This window comes from Rattus norvegicus, chromosome 8 (genome assembly GCF_021556685.1).
Source record: "Rattus norvegicus strain SHRSP/BbbUtx chromosome 8, alternate assembly SHRSP_T2T, whole genome shotgun sequence".
Classification (NCBI taxonomy): domain Eukaryota; kingdom Metazoa; phylum Chordata; class Mammalia; order Rodentia; family Muridae; genus Rattus; species Rattus norvegicus.
Genome location: NC_141541.1, coordinates 87248578 through 87272500, shown reverse-complemented (window position 1 = coordinate 87272500; position 23923 = coordinate 87248578). Strand labels below are relative to the sequence as shown.

At 41.3% G+C, this 23923-nt stretch overlaps 1 protein-coding gene across 1 annotated transcript in view; it reads right to left on the bottom strand.

The window, feature by feature from the left end:
* The window catches only part of Cd109 (CD109 molecule), a 108135-nt gene that overhangs the window by 24313 nt on the left and 59899 nt on the right, over nt 1-23923 (bottom strand). The window contains 6 exon segments of the mRNA NM_001108771.2: nt 4750-4926; nt 6086-6230; nt 7819-8037; nt 10877-10990; nt 14268-14385; nt 15744-15885. Of these exon segments, the coding sequence (NP_001102241.2) occupies nt 4750-4926; nt 6086-6230; nt 7819-8037; nt 10877-10990; nt 14268-14385; nt 15744-15885 (915 nt within the window).

Genomic DNA, 23923 nt, shown 5'->3' with positions numbered 1-23923 from the left:
TTGTAGAGTGGATCAATAAAACAGATCCCAGACCTCCAGCTCTGCTCCCACGGAAAAGCAAAGGAAAGAAGAGAAGCCAGGGAGAAGAGCTGCTTTGACTCTCAATGGCAATCTCCCTTCCACATTCTATGCTGGCCATGCACGCTTAGAGAAACCTGGGCTGCTTGTACTCCAAGCAACTGCTGACCTCAGGCCTCGTTTCTACTCTGTTAGCAGAAAAGGATGCTTACGACGTGGCTATAACGTGTATTGTTAGTGTAACAGCCTTCACTCCACTGTAACTATCGAAGTTGGAGACTTTTCAGCACAAAAGATGAGCGAGTCAAAAGCTTGGTTTTCTCCAAAAGTTTACAAAGAAATAAGAGTATCGCTCACAAGATCACTGCTCTACTCACAACTCTTTTTGTGTGGCAGATAATAATATAATCGAATTATCAGACATCTCTGAAAATTAAAATACGGAAGTCACGAAGCTGTTGGGATAACAACCTATGAACTACTGTTTACGATGGGCCACATAAGATGCAAAGCTTTCTGGACCGTGAGTTCTCTCTAGACTAACCATGAACTTAAAGTAGTCACAGCCCTACCAACTAAAGTTGAAAGAGCTGCTTACAGAAACAAACAAAAAGGAACCGCCCAGGGCTAGGTGTAGCTCAGCAGTAGAGCACTTGCCCAGTGTGTGTCGTGCTCGGGGTCCAGTTCCGAGAGAAGAGAGTATTCTAACAGAGGAAAAATAAATGTACGATTTCAAGACTCAGAGCCTCGCCTGTAGCGCGAGCTGCAGACATGGTAATTTAAACATCTGAAGAAAAGCCTCGTTGAGCAGACTTTGACAAATAAAGGTACTTGCTGCCAAGCCTGAAGACCTGAGTTTGATTCCCACATGGGAAACAAGAGAACCAAGGCCCAAAAGTTGTCCTCTGACCTCTACACCCATGTGCTCCCATGCCTAGACATCCACATACACAAAGTAACACTAAATAAAATGTAACTTTAAAGCAAATCTAAATATCTGAAGAAAACAAGCAGCTTAATGCTTCGATGAACCGGCCCAGGATTTCCAGTCCTTGTCAGAAGTGATTTCTCGTTACAGTTCTTTCTCTTTTTTGACAGCAAAATGTGTTTCATTCTGTGATGTAACTGTTGGTTGCAGGACCCCTGGGCCACCAAAACTTAAGACAATGTGCCATTCCTAAGTGATATTTAAGTAATTACAATTCACACTAAATCTTCATTAACGTCTCAAAAAGTCAAAACAACTACATAATATTTACAAGACTTAGGAAAGACAGTCTCTAAAGTGAGACTACAATGTCCTCATGTGGAGTGATGTCAGGAAACACTGCCTGTCTCCTTCAGGTGGAAGCTGAAGGGCCAGCCAGAAGGGCTCACACTTCCTGGCTGGTAAGAACATGCCAAGGCTGGGTAGAATGGTTAGTGTCTACAGGAAATCACTGAGCTGTGGAAGACCTTCAGGATTCTCCCGGACCTGACTTCCATACTAAAAGGATGAACTTACGAGTCCAAAGAGTTGATATTGATCACCATCAACTCACTCAGCTCTGAGGCGTCCACATGGTGATACGGTGAAGAGGGAATTAGACGCAGGTTAGCACCAGCCAAGCATTAATATGGTGGTTCTAAATCATGTTAAATGAAGAACATAAAGTGGAGTAATACACATGAGGTAATCTTAAGAAGAAAGCTGAGACAAGCACCCAAAATGATACGGTCTGGGCCTCTTGATCAGATCCCTTCTCTCTGCCAGTTAGAAAGGCTGGGGATATCCAAAGTGCAACAGGTAGCAGCCGAGAAACCTCGGCACCATAGACAGAGTCGAAAATGAAAGAAAGATGTTTCTTGGAGTTGGGGAAGCACACCTGCAGCGAGCACACAGAGAATGCGCAGAACAAATGGGGCCCTTGGCAGACAGAGATCTTCTCATGGGTGGGGGTTTTAAGGCCTATTTTCCTCTCAGTTTAAGGCTGGTCCATTTGAATAAAGGTAAGATAAATGATTGGCCCAGATCGAATCTCAAGTCAGAAGGGTGAGGAAGAAGCTGGCCAACTTGGAAATTCACCACCTTTATTCCCTAACCATGGTTCCCATCCCTGTCTGTCTATTTAACAGGGAGTCTAGCTCCTAGTGTCTCAATACCATGTAAGTACATTTATTATTTGGGAAACCGAGGCTCTGAGAGGCTGAGGAAACAAACCCAAGATAGGGCCCATGGCTGGTGTCCTAACCACTGCACTCTCCTTTCTCCCGTGCCACCTTAAGGTCACCATGCTGCACACTTGGAAGGCTACTTGGCGCTTGGACACCGAAGCGTTCTCTCCCTCTGGTCAGTGTGCCCTTCTAGTAACCAATAAACATCAGGAGGGAGCACCCCAAAGGGCCACTTGGAATGTTTTTGTTTCCAGGATAGGGATCAAACCCAGCGCCTAGCTCTTTAGGCAAAAACAGAACCCATGGGCTACATCTCTAGCTGGCTTTGAAAAACTGGTCTGACAACAACAGAGCTGATGTGTGAGGGCAGAGCAGCACTTAGAAAAGAGCCAGAGCTGGGGCTTGGTCTGTGGTGACTCTGAGCAGTGTCACATGGCAAGCCAAGTCACCTCCAAGGCATGAGTTAGTTCTTCAGGTGGCTCAAGACATTCAAAACAGAATTTAACAAGCTGGAGCAATGGCGCCACAGAGCACTTGATGCCTTTGCTGAAGCACAAGGTTGGGTTCCCAAGACTCAACTTGGTGGGTTACCACCATCTGTAACTCCAGTCCCAGGGGAGCTGACATCCTCTCTGGCCTCCACAGGCATCAGGCACACATGCGATGTGCACTCATGCATGCAGCCAAAACATTCATATGCATACAATAAAATTAATTAAAATGTAATAGAGTTCAAAGTATTTGATCAGCAAGAATTACAGTTCATAAAGCACACATAATGAATGCACTATATAACACTAGATGACATTTTGTGAGCTATTATGCTCTATTAAAATAAGACAATACGTGCGTATTAAATTACAAAATGTCAGTCTAATCAGTATGTACTTTCTACGTGAAACTGGACAAGCTAAAAAATCACAGGACAGACTGGAATCTTGTTTTCAAAAAGTCCAAAGCTAAATTTTAAGTCTCCTGTATCTTTTATTTGTCTTCTACAATGACTATTCAACAAGATGTAAAGATCAACACGCCACACTTTACCACAGACAGCACTTTAGACCTTTTCTTAAATTTAACTATGATAAAATTTCTAAAAAACAACAGTTCCCTTGGCTCCCACTCTGTACCACCTAGACTAATACCTCATACCTCACACTGGTGTAATCTAACTGTGCAGGGTCTAACCTTTACTGTCTCTTTCCCCAACAGTACCCCGTGTTTCTCCTCAAGTGCTTTATCAGAGCCCCCACTGAGATGGTGGTTCACTGAACTCTGGGTCCTCATCTATAAATCCCATTGCTTCTTTCTAAAAATCCAAGAACGCGATAGACAGCCTGTGTGGACATGGACTCTGCCGTTCATTTCCTGGGGTTTCCACAATTTATTCACTCTTCCTATGCCTCAGTTTCCTCACCTAGGATATGGAGGTAGTGGTGCTGCAACTCCCACCTATGGTTTCTGTGCGAATTAAAGAAACATATAAAGCTTTTCCATATGATTATCGCCCCTTTCTAGTATCACCAGTGCGGAATAAACAGTTTCCTATATGATGAGGGATGTTAAAAGGACGGTTCCTATCAAAATAGTCTTATTACTTGAGTTTGGCAATTTGTGGAAAGTGGACATCATGGCTACTAGTGTGCCTCTCTGTCATTTAACCCATTCATCCTTAAGGGAGGAGGAGAAGTAGGAGAAAAAAAAGATAACACACATACAACACACATACAAACATAGACACACACACACACACACACACACACACACAAACATTGAACTATACTTTCCCAGGTTGTGCTGAATAAGTGCTTCCCAGTCATTTCGTATATAAATCTTTCCCATCTTCATGAGTTTCCTGTATCGTGTACATCGTATAAACAGTGCAGGCAAAAGCAAGCTGAGTCTGTTATTTGGGGCTGGCTTTTGTAGTATTTTATGAACTCGGAATTTTGCATTTTATTATTATTAGATATGGTTCACCAATCTTCAGCTTCTCTGGCCATGGACGCTGAAGGCAAGGACTCTGAACACAGTAAATAGTGAGTTCAAATCCTAGGTTAGCCACTAGCTCACCACACAGACCCTGGCAGTTACTTAACTTTCCTGTGTCCCAGCTTCCTCGAGCTACTAGACAGCGAATTCTTACAACACTGCCTGCCCCATAGGCAGCACTTGACCCACATTAACTTTGCTGTGGTTGGGTCGTAAGCATAGCTTGGACAGTCACTTCAGAGGTGCAAGCATCCACTGTGCACACACTGTTCTACCACAAAGCTATCCTGAACCACCTAAGACTCCATCTCAAGAAAAAAATAGTGAACGAATGCTCAGAAATGATCATTCATTCGATTTTGTAAAAGAGTTTTTAAGTTAGCAGCAGTTAAGGAGCAGTTGGCTACCTGAGGACAAGTGGCACCTCCCCACTGCCTGACCTTCAGCGTATCAGTACCAAGTAGTCACACAAATCATTCACAAACACAACCTCCATCCATTCCAAAACGTAGCCCAGGGAGACCCTGACCTATAAACCAACGCAAACTTGTTTTTAACAAGTAAAAGGGTACCTCGACTGCTTACCTTGCCTCATAAATGAAAGGGCCTTTTCTTTTAGATTAACTGTCAGCTGTTTCTGTTTAGTGAGATAATCCAAAATGTAAACATTTGGAGCCAAATAAACCATGTTCTGTTCACCACATCCATAAGGCAGCCGTATCAGTGAGGATAAGCCATTGATGGAAGAACCAAGAATATCTCCTGCAAGCAGAAAACATTTGGTTCAATGGATAATAATCATTCACTCTGACCCGCTGTCAGCAGGTAGTCTCAGCTCAGTGTAGTCCTCTATCATAGAAGCCAGTGGGACCGAGTACAAACTTGATCAAAACAAGAGCAATGCCATAGATCTTAACTTGAGGACGGCACAATAAGTCAGGATGCTTCTGCCTAACTAATGGTACAGTATAAACTAAGTGTTTTTTTAAATCAGAGAGTCGGACAAATGTCAGGAATTAATTCTGCAGGGGGAGACTCAGGTACACTACATTGGTGGGGAAAGCTTTGATTAATTCAAAAGCATTTTTGGCTACTGGAAGGTACCTCGAAGTAACACCCATTCCTACAGTAAAGGCTGCTAGAATCTTACACAGAAAACTATTCTAGGCAACGGTTCTCAAACCTTGCTTACCAGACTCACAGGTGGAACGTTTTCAAACTACACTTGCCCTGAAAATAGTCTAAGAAATTCTAGTTTGATAGGTTTAGAGAAAAACACAGACATTTGTGTTTTTATACATGCTATGTAAGATTAGAATCCTCCACAGTGGCCGAGAGGCAGAGTCCAGAAATTCTTCTCTAGAAGACACTCTTCCCTCTAGCTACAGTGCCTGTGGCCTCTTGTATCTGTACATGAAAGCAGCAGCATCAGAAATGCAAAGCTTCCAGCCAGACATGTCAATCCTGTAGTCCCAGCAAAGAGGCTGAGACACTTGGATCTGGACTTCTAGGCCAGCCTGGGCTACATACCAAGACTTTCTCTCATAAAAGAAAGAACCAGTTCATGGGTAGAGTACTTGCCAAGCATGCATAAAGCAATGTGCTTCATCTTGGAAAGAAAGGAGAAAGATTAAAGAAAAGAGGAAAGAGGGGAAGGAAGGAGGGAGGAAGGAGGAAAGAGAACAAGGTAAGACCCACCCCAGGCATACTAAACCAGAACTTCCTGTTAAGCAAGATAACACACCCACATCTGCATGCAGCATGTTGAAAAGCACTGATTTAAGTTACAGCAGTTGACACCAACTAAAACCTTCTATAATCTCTTCCCACTGGGGCTAAGTAAGACAGTGTAGCTATAAATATAGACGGGAAAATATATTATCACATGCAAAGCAGCCAGTTTGTCACACACTACTCTTACCAATTGCTGTGATCTGAATTCTTTCACTGCCACTGATCGTATCAGGAGGAAACGAGAAACTCAAAGATTTCGGTTCAGTTTGCTGTTTTTTGTCAATCAGTTCCAGTAAGACAGACTGCGAATACGACTTTGCTACCCCTTCAGGCTGTAGGGGAAAGAACACAGCAGGGCATCTGCTTATCTGTTAAGAGAGAACTGTGTGCAGATCTAAAGACAAAACATCTAGTCTGCTGTGAACCCTCACAGTACAAATCTATCCACCGTTTCCTGTTCTGACTTTGAATATGCTAAGCACTTGCTTCCTAGTTAAACTGAGAGAGTATTTCATGGAACTAGAATGGAAAGGACTGGGGGAGAGGTGAAAAACCACGACAAAGAAAACCCTCAGGGAGCCTCTCAGGAGACAGCTATATCAAGCTCCTGTCAGCATGCACTTCTTGGCTTCATCAATATTGTCTGGGTTTGGGCTGGATCCCCAGGTGGGGCAGGCTCTGAATGGCTATTCCTTCGGTCTCTGCTCCAAACTTTGTCTCCATGTCTCCTATGAATATTTTTGTTCCTCCTTTTAAGAAGGAGTGAAGCATCTACATGTTGGACATCCTTCTTCTTGAGCTTCATGTGGTCTGTGGATTGTATCTTCTTAATTCGATTTTCTGGGCTAATATCCACTTATCAGTGAGTGCATACCATGTATGTCTTTTTGTGGTTGGGTTACCTCACTCAGGATGATATTTTCTAGTTCCATCCATTTGCCTATGAATTTCATGAAGTCATTGTTTTTGATAGCTGAGTAGTACTCCATTGTGTAGATGTACCATATTTTCTGTATCCATTCCTCTGTTGAAGGGCATCCGGGTTCTTTCCAGCTTCTGGCTATTATAAATAAGGCTGCTATGAACATAGTGGAGCATGTGTCCTTGTTGTATGTTGGAACATCTTTTGGGTATATGCCCAAGAGAGGTATAGCTGGGTCCTCAGGTAGTGCAATGTCCAATTTTCTGAGGAACCTCCAGACTGATTTCCAGAATGGTTGTACCAGCTGGCAATCCCACCAACAAGGGAGGAGTGTTCCTCTTTCTCCACATCCTCGCCAGCATCTGCTGTTACCTGAGCTTTTTATCTCAGTCATTCTCACTGGTGTGAGGTGGAATCTCAGAGTTGTTTTGATTTTCATTTCCCTGATGACTAAGGATGTTGAACATTAAAAAAAAGAAAAGAAAACCCTTGGGGAGCAGATTCATCTGTTGTTATCCAAACGAAGGCACCAAACGCCTTAACTGAAATCACTTTTAACTGGACAGAGATTCAAATCCAAGGTAACTTAACCCCAGAACAAGAGCAATCATCCACTGTGCTGGGCTGTGTTTTATGCACAATGTTCTCTTAAAACAAAAGTCTACAAAATCTCCTTTGAGGAATTCCAAAATGCCCACTGTCTATCTTATCAACCAATGATCCAATAGAATCTCGGTGTGACACAGTTTGTAGCTGTAAATGACTATTTGGAAATACTTGACAATCCTAAATTTACTTCTGCTCAAATTTAAAAAGGAAAATGACTACTTTTATAACCCATGTGTGTTACACTTTTATAGATGGATAAAACAACTAGACATTACCAGGAGAAGACATTTTAAGATTACCAAAACTTTGACACAAAAACACTGTCTCCTGTTTGCTTTTCAACTCCATGTTAAGTTTCTACTGTATCCATCCAAACCCCAAATATTTACCTTTACTACAATGGTCCTGGTGACAACATCAGAGGAAGTGGGTGAGGCAGCTGTCACTGTGATGGGAACATTTCCCAAGTGCGTTGGCTTAATAGGAAAAACAAGAGTGACCGAGTTCTCTCTGGGAACTAGAGCAGTCTTCCGGTAGATGGTGTTATTGATGTCATTTGAAAACATTAAAATATCAAAGCTGTCACTTTCCTCAATAAGTACCACAACCTGGGAAGGAAAGAAAAAGTAAAACCAAAAATTTTGTATAAAAAAAAACAATGCCCTTCTATAAAGTGTCTTCTATCACTATTATATTACAAATATGAAAGTCAAAACCAGAGGAAAATGGGACAAAGACTCGGCCAAGCAGTGGGTAAAATGGAAAGGCAATCAGAGAACTATGGATTTATTATGTGCATGCCTCTTCTACCTCAGAATATATCTTGGGGAAGGCATTTTTTTTGCTTCATTTTTTCTCCTTTCACTAATTTCTTTTGCTACACAAAGCCACTGAGTGGAACTATACGCAAAAAGCCCACCACAAATATTAGTTCCAGCGTTTCCTGACTTAACTGTGTCACCTTAGGAGACACAGGTCCTATTAGGGAAGCATGAGACAGATTTAAATACTGAGACTCTCTGCAAAAATTATTCAATGAAAAGTGTGCTTACTACATTAGTATTAAAGCATATCTTACTTACAGACTTATTTTCTGCTCTCCTTAAGTAGAATTCTTCCAGGTTTGAGGGATTTTTTTTTTGTTTTGTTTTGTTTTGATCTGTTTTGTTTTTTGAGACAGGGTCTCATTATGTAGGCCCGGGCGGCCTGAAACTTGCTATGGAGATGAGACTGGCTTTGAACTCAGAGAGATATGCTTGCCTTTGCCTCTGACCCTGATTCCAAGTTCTCGGGTTAAAGATATACACCACTCTGCCCAAAGGTGAGTGAGGGTTTAGAGCAGCAGTCCTCAACTTGTGGGTGACAAATCCTTTGAGAGTCGAATGACCCCTTTCACAGGGGTCAACTAAGACATCTATACATCCGATATTTACATTACAATTCATAGCGGAAGCACCATTACAGTTGTGAAGTAGCAATGAAAATAATTGTATAGCTGGAGGTCACCACAACATGAAGAACTGTATTAAGGGGCCACAGCATAAGAACCACTGGTTTAGAATCTTAAGTTTTAAGTCTAGATGACCTGGAACTCATTTTGTAGACCAGGCTATACTCAAACTTCCTGACTCTGCCTCCTAACTGCTAGAATTACAGGTGTGTCCCACCACAACCAGCCTTACATTTTACAAAGCATTTTCCAATTTATTTTCTCATTTTTTCACAATAATTTGGTCACATACTAATAATGATTCTTTTAAAACAGATAAGGGAACTACAGTCATGTTATTACGTTATCTGCTCGTGAGAGGTACCTGGATGTTAGGTCATTATTCTGTAACGTTCTGACCACATTAAAAAGCACAGTTAAAAAACAAAATGCTGGAGCTGGGAGGATATAGCTCAGTGGTTCGCTTACTACTATTCAATCTCCAACACCAAAATACAGTAAGTAAACATTTTGATTTACTATGCAGATCTACACACTTAAAGAAATTATGGCATTTCATACAATAAAGTTATCAGCAAATGCCTAGGGCTGAAAACGAAACCATTTGGCTAATGCAACTGTCAGTACAACACAAACAGTAGTTAAGTCCTAATCCTTGCCTTGCAGCAAACTGATGGCCTAAGGAGACACAGGGTCATGACTCACAAAACAATTTCCAGAAAACATAATGCTCTGAACAACCATGGAGACGACAAACAAACAGAGCGGGTGAGTTCCTCAGGAAAGGAATCCTGGCTGCAACCTAAGAGAATAAATCCTTACCAACTGCAGTAGGTACAAAATGGTAATGAGAAGGAAAAACACATTCTAGAAATGTAAGACCAGGAAGAAATGCAGGAGGTAGGAGAGACAAAGGCACATCCCCAAGACCAAAAGGAAGTTCCCTGGCTAAACAGGAGATCTGTTCTGGAAAACTAAGAGAATGAGTAGACATTCTAATGATATACCCAGACATTAATAAGTAGAAAAAAATCACTAACAAAGTATGTATACTTTTAATCTCCCAGCATCATACAAAATTCTTGGAGGAGTATCAGATGTGTGCTTCCTCCCTGTGAGTTGTTAGTCATGGAGGCCCAAAGCTACCCAGAAAATACTACTTATTGCTATTGTCCTGGTTGCCTAGACATGATTGCTGAAGATAACACACACTTTAGATATACTACAAAGACAAGTAATGCTACAACTGAGCCAGAAGCTTCCTCCTTGTTGGCTAGCCCTCAGAATGCCAAAAGCTGCTATGTGGGCAACTTAGAAAAGTTATCAGTGGTCTTACCCATGTGTGGATCTTGAATGCTACAGTCCCAATGTAGCAGACAAGAAAGGCTCGCTGATACAAGCTACGACAGTAGCCATCTGCTTTCTGATTAGTTCTAAGGCCTACTCTATGTTTGCACCCACAGACTAGTGCTGTTCTCAGCTTCGGTTAAAGCAATGAACAGAGGTTAATCCCAAGACTTAGCCCATTGACTTACTGCTGGGGACGGCATTCACAGGGCCCAGCCATCCTTGAGGGGCTATTGTTAAGTTCTAATGACTGAAAGGGAAAGTCACTGCCTTCAGTGGTGTAGCCACTATACTTCGGTGAATATCTCCACACACATGTTCGTGTGGATGACCCTGGTTCAAGGCAAGTGGGCCACAGTACAAAATTAAGAGAAAAAGACAGGGAAGTGGGAGGAGGAACCTACTGGGGAAGAAGAAAGAGGATAAGAGAGGGTAAAGTGAATTTGACTAGACTGTATAATATGTGGGTGTGAAATTGTCAAAGAATAAATTAAATATCTCTTAAAATTTTAAATAACCAAGCTAAAAGGATAAAACCGGTAAAATACATATAAGAAAAAAAAATGCTTGGAGACGCTGATGCCCAACCCATGTTTGCTTGCACCTTTGTTTCAAAGTGGAAATAATCAACGAAGCCATGAACACGTTACCTTGGTGGTATCTTTCAAATAATTGACTATGGATACTTCCAAAGCAAACTCTTCACCTCTGATAACAGAGTAGGGAAGATTCAGGGAAATGAAAAACGGTTGGAAGGCGTGCAGCTAGAGAGAAGACAATGGTGACATGTTGTGATTCAGATAAAAATGTTTCACATTATATACAAGAGCAATGTCCACAGAGCCTGGAACACCCATCACCAATTAACAGCTTCCACCGAGTGAACGGTAGAAAGCTGTTGTTTAGCCTAGTAATTACTGAACTGTATTAAGGACCGAACTATATTAAGGACTGAACTATATTAAGGACCTGGTAGTAACCAAGCACTAAGTTATTTGTGCAATCATTACACCCCGATAAGGGTGCTGTGTTCCTGCTTTATTTTTTTTTAAATGATATTCAGAAATTTCTGTACCTACTACAAGTGAAGGAGCCATAACCCGTTCTGATACCAAAACAAGCTGTCATTGACTCCATACTGTATTGACTCCATAATTTCCTTCAAAAATTATTGTCCAATCCAACAGTCTCTGTTTTAGACTTACTTGAGGAAATCTCTCAATGTGGCCAGCTCAGAATGGCCACTCCAGAAATACAGCCTGGTCACTCTAGGCCGGTGTTCTCCATAGCAGAAATAAGCCTCTCTTGAAGGCATACCCTGTGACTCTAACCCATGCCTCTGTGAGCTACATACAGCAAAGCCAACATGAACATGGTCAATACAACATTAAGCATGGAGTGGGGGAGTGTCAGATGCTTATTCTTTTTAAAATTTGATTGCCCACTTCACAACTATGAACTTTGTAGATGACAAGACCATGTCACAATGTCAAGAGGATGGACGTGTCTACCAGGTTTATGTAGACATTTGTTGACTGAGCATTTCAGATTGTCACAATGGCTGAACGGTGGCAGCAGCACTTTGTGACCTGAAGTTCTACAACGCTTAGGATTGTCCCAAACAAATAAACAACTACTGCCTTGAATCCCTTGTGAGTTCTGATTTATTCAGTATTTGTGTGTGGTTTATATTTGAGACACAGAAATGTGATTTGTTGCTGGGTGCATTTGACACTACAAATCTTATCACTTAATATACCATGTAAGTATCTACATAGATATTGACTATTTGCTTAGATGATCATGTAAATAAATCATCTGTTTACATGGCCTGGGCTTCCATCATAATATCACATACAAACCCAAGGCACTAATATTTCTACAAATTTCACTTATCGATCCTAAGGAAGCAATACAAAATCTCCGGTACGATGGAGTGATAGCTATTGGATTGAGACCATTCATGATCCTTATATTTTTATTAGCACCTGGTAACAAAGTATGATAAAACAGGAATGAAGAAGTGCCTACTGTGAGACACCTTGAGAAGTTGTGCTCATCTTTCAAATAATCTCGCCATTGTTAGGTCAATAATAAACTTTATAACAAAATAGGGGCTGGATAAATGAATGGTTAAGAGTCTAAGGACACTTGCTGCTCATATGGAGAGCCAAGACTTGACTCCCAGTATTCACAAGTCAACTCAGAACTCCAGTTCTAGGGGATCCAACACCCTTTTCCAGCTTCCTTGAGCACCAAGCACACACAGTGCACATAGATATGGGCAAAACACTCTTATTATAAAATTCTAATGTTACACTGAATTCTCTCTATGACTACAAGCTTAAAAGTAAGTTATAATACAAATGACACCTGTTTTCTGTTCCCAGCAATGATTAAGTAAGGAAATTCTGCCTACAGAATTGCATAGAAAGCATTGCTTATCTAAGGCAGTCTTACTTAACACAGGAATGCTTGAGTTACCTTAAACTGAGTGCAATGTGGAACTTTGTCCTAGTAAAGATAATGGCAATTGGTAACAAAATAAAAATTAATCCAACATTGAAATTTTAAATATAATATACATTATAATAATTACTAGAGTTGGAATTAGGAAGAAATGCCTAAAAATAAGTGACAAGATAAATTAAGGCTTATAATGTTGAAAAGGATAAATTGAGCCAATTGTGACACAAAATTTAAATATAAAAAAATTATGTCAAATATTACATGTTATCTAAATTTGGATATTTTAGAGACATGATAAACTAAATTATTTATTGTTTTTAGTAGTGTGTGGTGCATTTACCTTAATTAATTATCATTATCTATATGTATTTATTATTTCAAAAATATACATCATTTGCAGAACATTTAATTTTACTCTAGTGTTTCCTTCCATGTATGAAAACATTGAACACTGACTACAGCCTACAGTAAAGGGGAAGAATGTAGGAGCAGTTAAGCTGACCACTGCATAATCCACACCATGCTCTTATGCTGAGAGTGTATGAATACACATTCTTTTTTTATCTTTATTAAATTGAGTATTTCTTATTTACATTTTGATTGTTATTCCCCTTTCCGGTTTCCAGGCCAACATCCCCCTTGTCCCTCCCCCTCCCCTTCTTTATGGGTGTTCCCCTCCCCATCTTCCCCCCATTGCCGCCCTCCCCCCAACAATCATGTTCACTGGGGGTTCAGTCTTGGCAGGACCAAGGGCTTCCCCTTCCACTGGTGCTCTTACTAGGCTGATGAACACACATTCTTACAATATATGTAAGAGCTCATTTTCAAAGGAAAAGACTTCAAAAGTGTCTGCATTTTCTGATTTGACCAAAAGACTTCTGGCTCAAAGAATGAAATAAAAACTTAGTATGTAAAAAGTAAAAAATGTTTTAGCAATAATATTTTTAACCTTATGACCAGATCTATCCATTTAATATAACTCAGATTCAACAGTTATCACAGGGCCAGCAAGATGGCTCAATGGGTAAAGACTTGCTAGACAAGTCTGGCAAACGGAATTCAATTCCCATTTCCGGAATTCACATAAACATAACTGAAGAGAATTGAACCCACAAAATTGTCTTCTGACTGCCGTGTGTGTGCTGTGGTGTACACACACTCACACAATGATAACAATAATTATAACAATAAATTATTATTATCATCATCATTATTATTATTATTAATGGCTGGGGAAATTACTCAACAATTAAAAGGTGCTTGCCCAGAAGACCCAGGTTCAATTCCCAGTACCCACATGGCAGCTCACAATTGTCTGTAACTCCACTTCCAGGGGATCTGACACTCTCACACAGACATGTGTGCAGGCAAAACACCAGTGAACATAAAATAAAAAGATAAATTTATAAATAATAATACTATACTAATTTTTCAAAGATGTTGACACAATTGAAGGCAGAAAGGTGAAGTCACAGTAAACTGTGATAAATAAATTAATGATAGATAGTTGATCATTTTCATTTCATTAGATTTCTGAGCCCTTCCCTCGCCCGCAACCAGTATTCTTTTTACCTCTGCTGGAGTGGCTGTTAGCCCAAAACCCAAGTCTTCAGAGATGACAAAAGCAGAAGCCACCCAAGAAGTGATGGAATCAGGCACAGTAACTTCATACTCTTCGTGATTCTTAGATCTGAAGTCAACACAAATACAGAAATTACAAAGCTAATATTTCACATAATTCCAAATAAAACAACATAACAAACAATTAGAAAAAATTTTAATGTTTTGTCCATTCATTCTTTTTTTTCCATTTTTATTAAATTGAGTATTTCTTATTTACATTTCAAATGTTATTCCCTTTTCCAGTTTCCTGTCCATCAGCCCCCTAGTCCCTCCCCCTCCCCTTCTATCCCCATTACCACCCCCCCAACAATCCCCTACACTGGGGGTCCAGCTTTGGCAGGACCAATTTATATTTGTGTCATTTATGTATCTAAGTTTAAAGTCACTGAGCATTTCAGTTTCTCAAGAAGTACTTTGCACACTGCCCCACATGTGGCCCATACATATACAGCCACCCAATTAGATAAGATGGATGAAGCAAAGAAGTGCAGGCAGACAGCAGCCAGATGTAGATCTCTCCTGAGAGACACAGACAGAATATAGCAAATACAGAGGCGAATGCCAGCAGCAAACCACTGAACTGAGAACAGGACCCCCGTTGAAGGAATCAGAGAAAGAACTGGAAGAGCTTGAAGGGGCTCGAGACCCCATATGAACAACAATGCCAACCAACCAGAGCTTCCAGGGACTAAGCCACTACCTAAAGACTATACATGGACTGACCCTGGACTCTGACCTCATAGGTAGCAATGAATATCCTAGTAAGAGCACCAGTGGAAGGGGAAGCCCTTGGTCCTGCTAAGACTGAACCCCCAGTGAACGTGATTGTTGGGGGGAGGGCAGCAATGGGGGTAGGATGGGGAGGGGAACACCCATAAAGATGGGGAGGGGGAGGGGTTAGGGGGATGTTGGCCAGGAAACCGGGAAAGGGAATAACACTCGAAATGTAAATAAGAAATACTCAAGTTAATAAAAAACAATTGTTCTACAAACTTCATGGCTTCTCAATTGACTAATGCTATTTTCGCAAATGTTTTTAAATGTGTATTTTCGAGCTTCACTCCAATATTCCTCTCTAGATTTTCAGATAAGTTTGTGGATGCTCGTATGTTTGTTTGGACTGTATCCCTATCAAGTCTGTTGTGGGTTTCCCTCAACAAAAGCTAGGAGACTTCAAGGAAGTTTAATTCGCCATTTATAAAGCCTCACCCTCTCCTGGATGACACTCTGTGGCCACAGTCCTCATGTGATTCAATCAAACACTACAGTTAGAGACCTCATCATATTAAGCCCCAAACTCCCTCATCAGTTTACTTCCTCAACACACAAGATTTATGCTTAAAACACATTAGAATGTAGGAAAATATTATTCAAGAGATACACGAAACCAAACATAAATGGACAAAGAACTTTACAGATCATTACCCCATGTAGAAGTCTAGCCAAATCCATGATTCTGGAAAATGCTTCCTGACATGTGAATTGCTAGCTGACGAAGTGTCTTCAAAATCAACCAGGTTTGCCTCGTTCTCCTCCGCAAAGCGCTCGGAATACTCTTGAGTGTCGTCTGCAATAAACACGGACCATGGTGGGGGAAAGGAAAGGCACTGAACAGGAAGAATTGCAAGCTTGGCCCCTCCGAGACCCTGGACCTAGCAGCAGAATGAAGTTCAGAATTCATCTTGTTCAACTGTCTGCATTCTGAAGAAGCATCCTGGACAACAGACAAGTCATGGGACTCACCGAAACCACACGGACAGTGAACTCAGAACTCAAAATATGTGTTCAGTCTCCTCTGTTCCAATGACCGATAGCTGAAAACCTAGATATTAGTTGTCTAGCCTATTTAATTTTAAGTTATTAAAGTTAAATCACATTTTTTGAGCCCGCCTATGATGTTTTATACTCTTCTTTGAAAGCTCCTGGGTGCTGACTGCCTTTGGCTTGGTCCACTTCTTTGAAAGCTCCTGGGTGCTGACTGCCTTTGGCTTGGTCCACTTCTTTGAAAGCTCCTGGGTGCTGACTGCCTTTGGCTTGGTCCACTTCTTTGAAAGCTCCTGGGTGCTGACTGCCTTTGGCTTGGTCCACCTGGGACACTGTAGTCAATCCATTGGCTAAATTTTACATTTAAACAAATGTGTGTGGATATGGAGACATTTGGGTCATCTATCTCCTTTTTTTTTTTTTCAATTTTTCTGTAAATCTAAAATGATTGTGAACTAAGCATGGTACTGCACATCTATAAAACCAGTACGCAGGAGGTAGGGGCAGGCCAATCTCTGTGAGTTTAACGCCAGTCAATTTCCAGGGCAGTCAATGCTTTGTAGAGAGACCCTATCTCAAAAAATTTAATTTAAAATACAATGTAAAGAAAATTACATCATAGTGTAGTAGTTACCAAAGCTATAAAAATGACTACAATGAGATATTTTTGTAACCTATAGAGAAGATAAAATTTTTCAATAAACATGAAATGTTGATAATATGTAAGGTCTATTAAACAAAAGTTAAATTTATAAGGAATCTGAATGGTGAAAAGAATTTCAGTAGAGGGTTGGAGAGATGGCTCACCTGTTAAGAGCACTTAACTGCTCTTCCAGAGGTCCTGAGTTCAATTCCCAGCAACCACATGGTGGCTCACAACCATCTGTAATGGGATCTGATGCCCTCTTCTGGTGTCTGAAGACAGCTACAGTGTACTTATATATAATCAATAAATCTTTAAAAAGAATTTCAGTAGAAAATACTCCTTTTGCAGTGAGCTGTCTGCATTCCACTTTCTTCAAGTCTTAAGACAAAGGGAAAAACTGAACCAAGTACAAAACCGTCTCCAGAATACAACACTGAGTATTTGGTTAAAGTGGCATCATTGAGAGGAGAAGGAACGGTTGTGTTCATATTTTGAATATGTAAGTCATACTAAGGGCTTTGGACTGTATGTTGTAAATGATGATCACTGAGGTTTAAAGTAAAGAAAAACATAAAGTAATCCATGTTTTGCAAAGTTAACTCTGGCATCAATATGAAAACGGTTTGGTGCTGTGGAAAACAGTGTTAGGAGGCAGTAGACAAAGGAATCAGTATGACAGCTGGGAGTCTGGCAGAGATGAGAGGGTAAGAGACAGCCTGCATGCTTGCTCTCATTTTTGGATTTTTAGCTTGGATCCTCAGACATGTATGTTTCAGTTGGCATACACACAGAGGTTAGGAAATTAGGAGGAGAGCACAGGGTAGACTTTCAATGGAGAAGAGAGACAAGGCGAAGGTATAAAGACTCAGAGGGTAATAATGGGAAGGACGGGAAGGTTAAATTGCAGTGGGGTATAGGAAGGCAGGGTAGAAGAGGAAATATGTGAATGGATAACTAACACTAAAAACCACTTCAAAGATCAAACTAAAACCTTCACATTACTTTGGAAGCTTCCTTGAAATACACACACACACACACACACACACACACACACACACACACACACATTATACAGAGCTGAAGAGGTAAGTCAGCAGTTAAGAGCATTCATTACTCTTACAGGGGACTCACCAAGTTTGATTTTTATCACCCATGTGAGGCAGGTCGCACATACTTGTAACTCCAGATTCAACATCAATATCCTCCAAGAACACCAGCTCTCTTGTATACATACACATATACATAACTTTAAAATAAGAATTAAAATGTAATTACCTAATAACTATACCCCTGATAGACATCATAGGTTAACAAATTAAGGGCCCAGTGTCCAGAATGAATCACTTTTTGAAGTCGTTGGCTATCGAGTTCCCATAGATCCCCAAACATTGCAAGCTACTGCCAATGCCCTTGGTTACCCTCCAGAACTTGAAGGATGGTAAGATCCTATTGCTAAGAACACCACAAAAACTTGAGTCATAAAACATGAAGCTATCAAGATGTTACTCACCTGGAAGCTTCATCACTTCTGTCTAGCTTTCCTAGTGCTAGAGGGCGCTCTGCTGGCTACCAGAGGAGTAAAGTAACCACCAGTCATACCCTCTGAACCCTGCAAGCCACAACAACAGCTGGCCTGGCGAGACACGCCCACTGATGCAACAGTAGAGTGAACGACCTCAATGTAAACATGATTGGATTTAGTTCCCACTCTATATGACGAAACTGATACCTCATATCACTGTCAGGTTAAGAACCTGTGTCTAGGTCCTAAGGGAGAATCTGTTGCCATCCTTCTGCTAAGTGGACATAATTAATTACTTATCACTATATCCATAGATTAAACCATCTCTCAGCCTTCATCAGAGAAGCTTCTATTTTCAGTAGATGATGAATAACAGAAACCCCCCAACTGGTCAAGATATAGAGAATAAAAGACTGTGGAATTTCTGACCCTAAAAAAGACTTCTATATTACATCCCAAGGCTCAAAGAAGAAGTGTAAGAGTCATAGGTAATGGAATATCACAAAGAAATGGTGCCCTCCAGATATAACAGGGCAGCTGCAAATATGGACTCAAAGCAGCTATGACAACATGAACAATCCCTGGGCAAGCTCAAGTCAGTTCAACCCAACATGGAGAGAGGTCCCAACCATAGCTAAGGAGATACTTTGGCAACTGATAGCTTCTGGAAGGAAAGTCGGGGTTCTTTAATAGTGTATCCCTTGGTGAGTCAACCACTCCAGTTCCAAGTCACAGATCACAGAATATATGAGCAACATAACTTGAACAAAATGGGAACAAAGGACACAAATCTGGGTAGGTCAGTAGAGAAGGGAGTGGATATGAGGGAAGTTGGAGAAAGGAAAGATACTGATCAAAACACATTGTATAAAATTCACAAAGAATGCAACCACTGTGGAAATCAATCTGGAGGTTTCTCAGAAAGCTGGGAATAGTTGTACCTCAAGACCCAGCTATACCACTCCTGGGCATATACACAAAAAATGTTTCACCATCCAACAAGGACACTTGCTCAACTATATTCAGAGTGGTTTTACTTGTAATAGCCAGAAACTGGAAACAACCTAGATGTTCCTCAACTGAAGAATGGATGAGAATATGTGGTTCACTTACACAATGGAATACTATTCAGCTGTTAAAAACAAGGACATCATAAAATTGGCAAGCAACTAGATAAAACTAGAAAACATCCTGAGTGAGATGATCCACTCAGGATCATGATGGATAATTGAACATTAGCCATAAAGTTCGGGATACTCATGCTACAATCCACACACCCAAAGAGGCTAAGTAGCAAGCTGGCACCAAAGGAGGAAAGTTAAATCTCACTGAGAATGGAAAATGAATAGATAACAGGGATGGATGGAAGAAAGAGACCAATTGGGGGAAGGGTGGCAATAGGAACAGGAGGGATCAAAGCGGGTAGAGGGCGTGATGTACTGGGAGAAAAAGCAGGAATGAGGATGAAAGAGAATCTCTAGGATGAGCCAGAAACCTAGGACAATGGAAATTGCCAGGAATCTATGAGGGCAACCCCAGCTAAGACTCCTAGCAATTGGAGATACGGAACAGTCTCTTGTAACCAGGAAAGACTCCCAATGGAGGGCCTGTGACACCAACCCAGCCACAAAACCTTAAACCCACAATGGAGCAGAGATTAAGGGATTGGCCAACCAATGACTGGCCCAGCCTGAGACCCATGCAATAAGAGAGAGCCCGCCCCTGACACTATTAATAATATCCTGCTATACCTCCAAGCAGGAGCCCAACATAACTATCATCTGTGAGGCTTCACCCAGTAACTTATGGACACAGACTGTAGAAGCCCACAGCCAAACATTCGGGGGAGCATGGAGAATTTTATGGAGAGGGGGAGGAAGGATTGAAGAAGCCAGAGAGGTCAAAGATACCACAAGAAAACCCCCAGAATCAACTAACCTGGGCTCATAAGAGCCACAGAGACTGAACTGCCAACCGGGGAGGATGCTTGGCATGGACCTAGGTCCTCTGCACATACCTGGGTCTTAATGTCAGACCCTTATAGCAGAAGCAGGGCTGTCTCTGACTATGTTGCCTGCCTTTGGATACCTTTCCCCTAACTGGTCTACCTTGTCTATTCTCAATAGTGAATGTACCTAGTCCTGCTGCAAGTTGATATGACAAGGCTGGTTGATATCCATGGGAGGGCTCCCCTTTTCTAAGGGGAAACAGAGTAGAGGTGGATGGGGGGAGGGGGAAGGAGAGGGAGAGACTGGGAGAAGAGGAGGGAGGAAAAGCTGGGATTGGGTTGTAAAGTTGATTAATAAATTAATTAAAATTTGAAAGCAATAAGTAAAAAAATTTTAAACATACTTAAGAGACATATCTACTCTGCTTCTGAGTGTCTTTCTGTACTCCTAAAGCATGAATTCTAAATCAATAGCATACACCAGATCATAGAAGGAAATTCCTCCAAAGTAAAGAAAGATACATGTAGATACAAGAAGCACACAGACTACCAAAGAGACAAGACCAGAAAATCCTCGCAGCATATCGTTGTTAAAGCATATCTAAGTCTACAGAATAAAGAAGGATGCTTGAAAGCTGCAAAAGAAAGAACAAATCACATACAAAGGAAAATCATCAGAATAACAGCTGCTTTGACAACAGAGACTTTGAAAGCCAGAAGAGCCTGGAGCGATGCGTCCTGCATCCACGTGATCATCTCAACAGATGCAAAAAAAAAAAAAGAGTCTGTGACAAAAATCAAATGAGACAAAAGTACTAGCAACATATTTGACAAAGCTGCCAAAAACATACATTGGAGAAATGATCTTCAAGAAATGGCACTGGGAAGACTGAACGTTCACAGAAAGGGAATGCGTTAGATCCAAATCTACCCCCTTGCACCAAGACCTCCTTCTCAGTCTCAAGTGAGTTTCGTGTGCCAGTGCAGCCACAGGCCCACAGTTGTCTTTTCTCCTTGCTGCTGTATTTGTCTTGCTGCTGTTTTGGTACCTAAGAATGTAAGTCAGAGACTGAAGGAAAGGCTGTCCAGTGAGCAGCCTAACTTGGGGTCCATTCAATGGGCGAGTACCAAACCCTGACACTATTCCTGAAGCCATGTTGTGCTTGCAGACAGGAGGCTAATATGGCTGTCCTCTGAGAGGCTCTATCAGCAACTGACTGAGACAGATGCAGATACTCACTGCCAAGCATCAGACTGACGTCGAGGACCCCTATGGAAGAGTTAGGGGAAGAATTGAAGGAACTGAAGGAGATGACAACACCATAGGAAGACCAACAGTGTCAACTAACCTGGGAGCTCCTAGAGACTAAGCCACCAACCAAAGAGCATACACGGGCTGGTCTGAGGTCCCTGGCACTTATGTAGCAGAGGACTGTCTTGCCTGGCCTCAATGGGAGAGGATGTACCTAATCCTGTAGAGACTCAATGCCCAGGGAGAGAGGATGTAGGGAAGGGGAACACCCTCTCAGAGGCAAAGGGAAGGGGGTATAAGGGAAGAACTCTTCCAGAGAGGACTAGGAGGGAGGCAACATTTGGGATGTAAATAAATAAATAAAATAATTAATTAATTAATAATAAAAGAACCTCTCAACAGGAGGCAAATCATGCCTGGGTACTGGAAACCTAGCCAACTACTTAGGCCTAGTGAGGTCATGGGACTCAGAAGAGAACCTACAACTGCTCCATTTCCTAAACCAACACGATCCCCACATTCTAAGTGTTTGTCCTTATATAAGTATAGCCCTCACCCCGCATCAAGAAAATTTCTCTTTGCAATAAACAGAGACTGTAGAGAAATGGCATGAGGAGTCTGCTCCAAGCTCGCCAGCCTCGAGGCAACGTAGGGTCTTTGTCACTCTCAGGAGACTAAGACAGGAAGCACACTTTCTCAAGCAGAGAATCCTAGTATGCTGCCGAGTAAGCTGCAAACCTGAGGACGCGACCTCCGTGATCCTTTTCTCATGAGAAAGCAACTTTATTTTTAATTATAAGAAGCAACGCATCCAAGAATTGGACTGTTGACAGATTTCTCAGTTTGTAAGGAGGTCTTGGTCACTTTGAGTCCAGATAAGCTATTGCTAGGTAAACAGCACCTGGTATAAACTGGAAACTGTAGAAAATTTTTATTCTCCCTTTTGTATAAAAGATGCCGAAACTTTGAATCAAGTGTGCATTGACTAACTATGGCTGTGTACCCGGTGTCCTGTTGATTCAGCTCTACCCTTGGGACCACAGAACACTAGGTGTTGACAAGAAAACTGGTACTGAAAACTACCAATCACAGTGCAAAGTTGTAGAGCCTTGTCCCAGCTGATGAATCTAAGATTCAGGGAACATTTCAGAAAGCAGAATGTGGGAAGACTGTAAGAGCCCGAGGAACAGGAAGTGAGACTGTGTCTTCTCGGAATGTCAGAAGATATACCATATTCTCACCAATATGACTGCCTAAGCATGAGCTGAATAAGGAGAAGACAAGGAGAGGTCCAGGAGGCCTCAACCCACACAAGGGACTACAAGCAATTTAGAATGCCGAGAGCAGAGAAATAATCTTCCCCAGGGAAGAGCCACCGATTGGTTATCCAATACCACATGCTCACCTGTGAAAACATACATATATACATATATGTATTACATATAAATATATATACATATATAACATTATAAAGACTAAGAAGGTTGTATTTATGTATTTAGAAATACACACACACACACACACACACACACACACACACACACACACAATGAAAAAGGAACCCATGAATTTTAAAAAGATCAAGGAGAGATCCATGGGAGGTTTTCGAGGGAGGAAAGAAAGGGGAAAATTATATCATAATAATTTTTTAAAAAATCTGTAAAAATGAGAAAAAAACTTAAAATTTTAAAAATTAGTTAAGAAATGACTCTGCGGGGTTGGGGATTTGGCTCGGTGGTAGAGTGCTTGCTTAGCAAGCGTAAGGCCCTGGGTTCGATCCCCAGCTCTGAAAAAAAAAAAGAAAGAAAGAAATGACTCTGCTCTGCCCCGGTGCCCTTCAGTACTCATGAAGCACGCTGTGCTTCCCCATCATGGCCCTGGCACAGCCATCTTGGTGTCTCTATCTGCCCCCTCAGCCCAAGGTGGAACCACCGCTGCCTCTTATGTGCTGGGTGTGCACTTAATTTCAACAGTGTCTATTGAAGAGTGAGCAAATGATCTCAGCCTAAGGGGTAAGATAAATGGAAAATTGACAAAGTATGACACATGTGTGAAGCATCTTGAGTTACTCAATACACTGTACAAAGCTGTTCAATACAGGATAAATTATGATTTTACTTTTCATTTCCTAACAAGCCTGCAAAACACATATTATTAAATCAATGTGGAAGGGAGAAACTTGAGGCATAAAAACTTGACCAATTGGCCCTGGGTCATACTCTATTTCTTTTTATGTGTATGGGCATTTTTTGCCTGCATGTATGTCTGTGTGTCATGTACACACAATACATACAGAGACCAGAAAAGAACATTGGATCCCCTGGAACTGTAGTTACACGTAAGCCACTGTGGTGCTGGGCAGGTGCTGGGAATCAAACCTATGTCCTCTGAAAGGGTCAATGCTCTTAAATACTGAACCATTTCTTCAGTCCTTGGAGCCATAATTCCTGAATCAAAACCAGTAGTATATGAC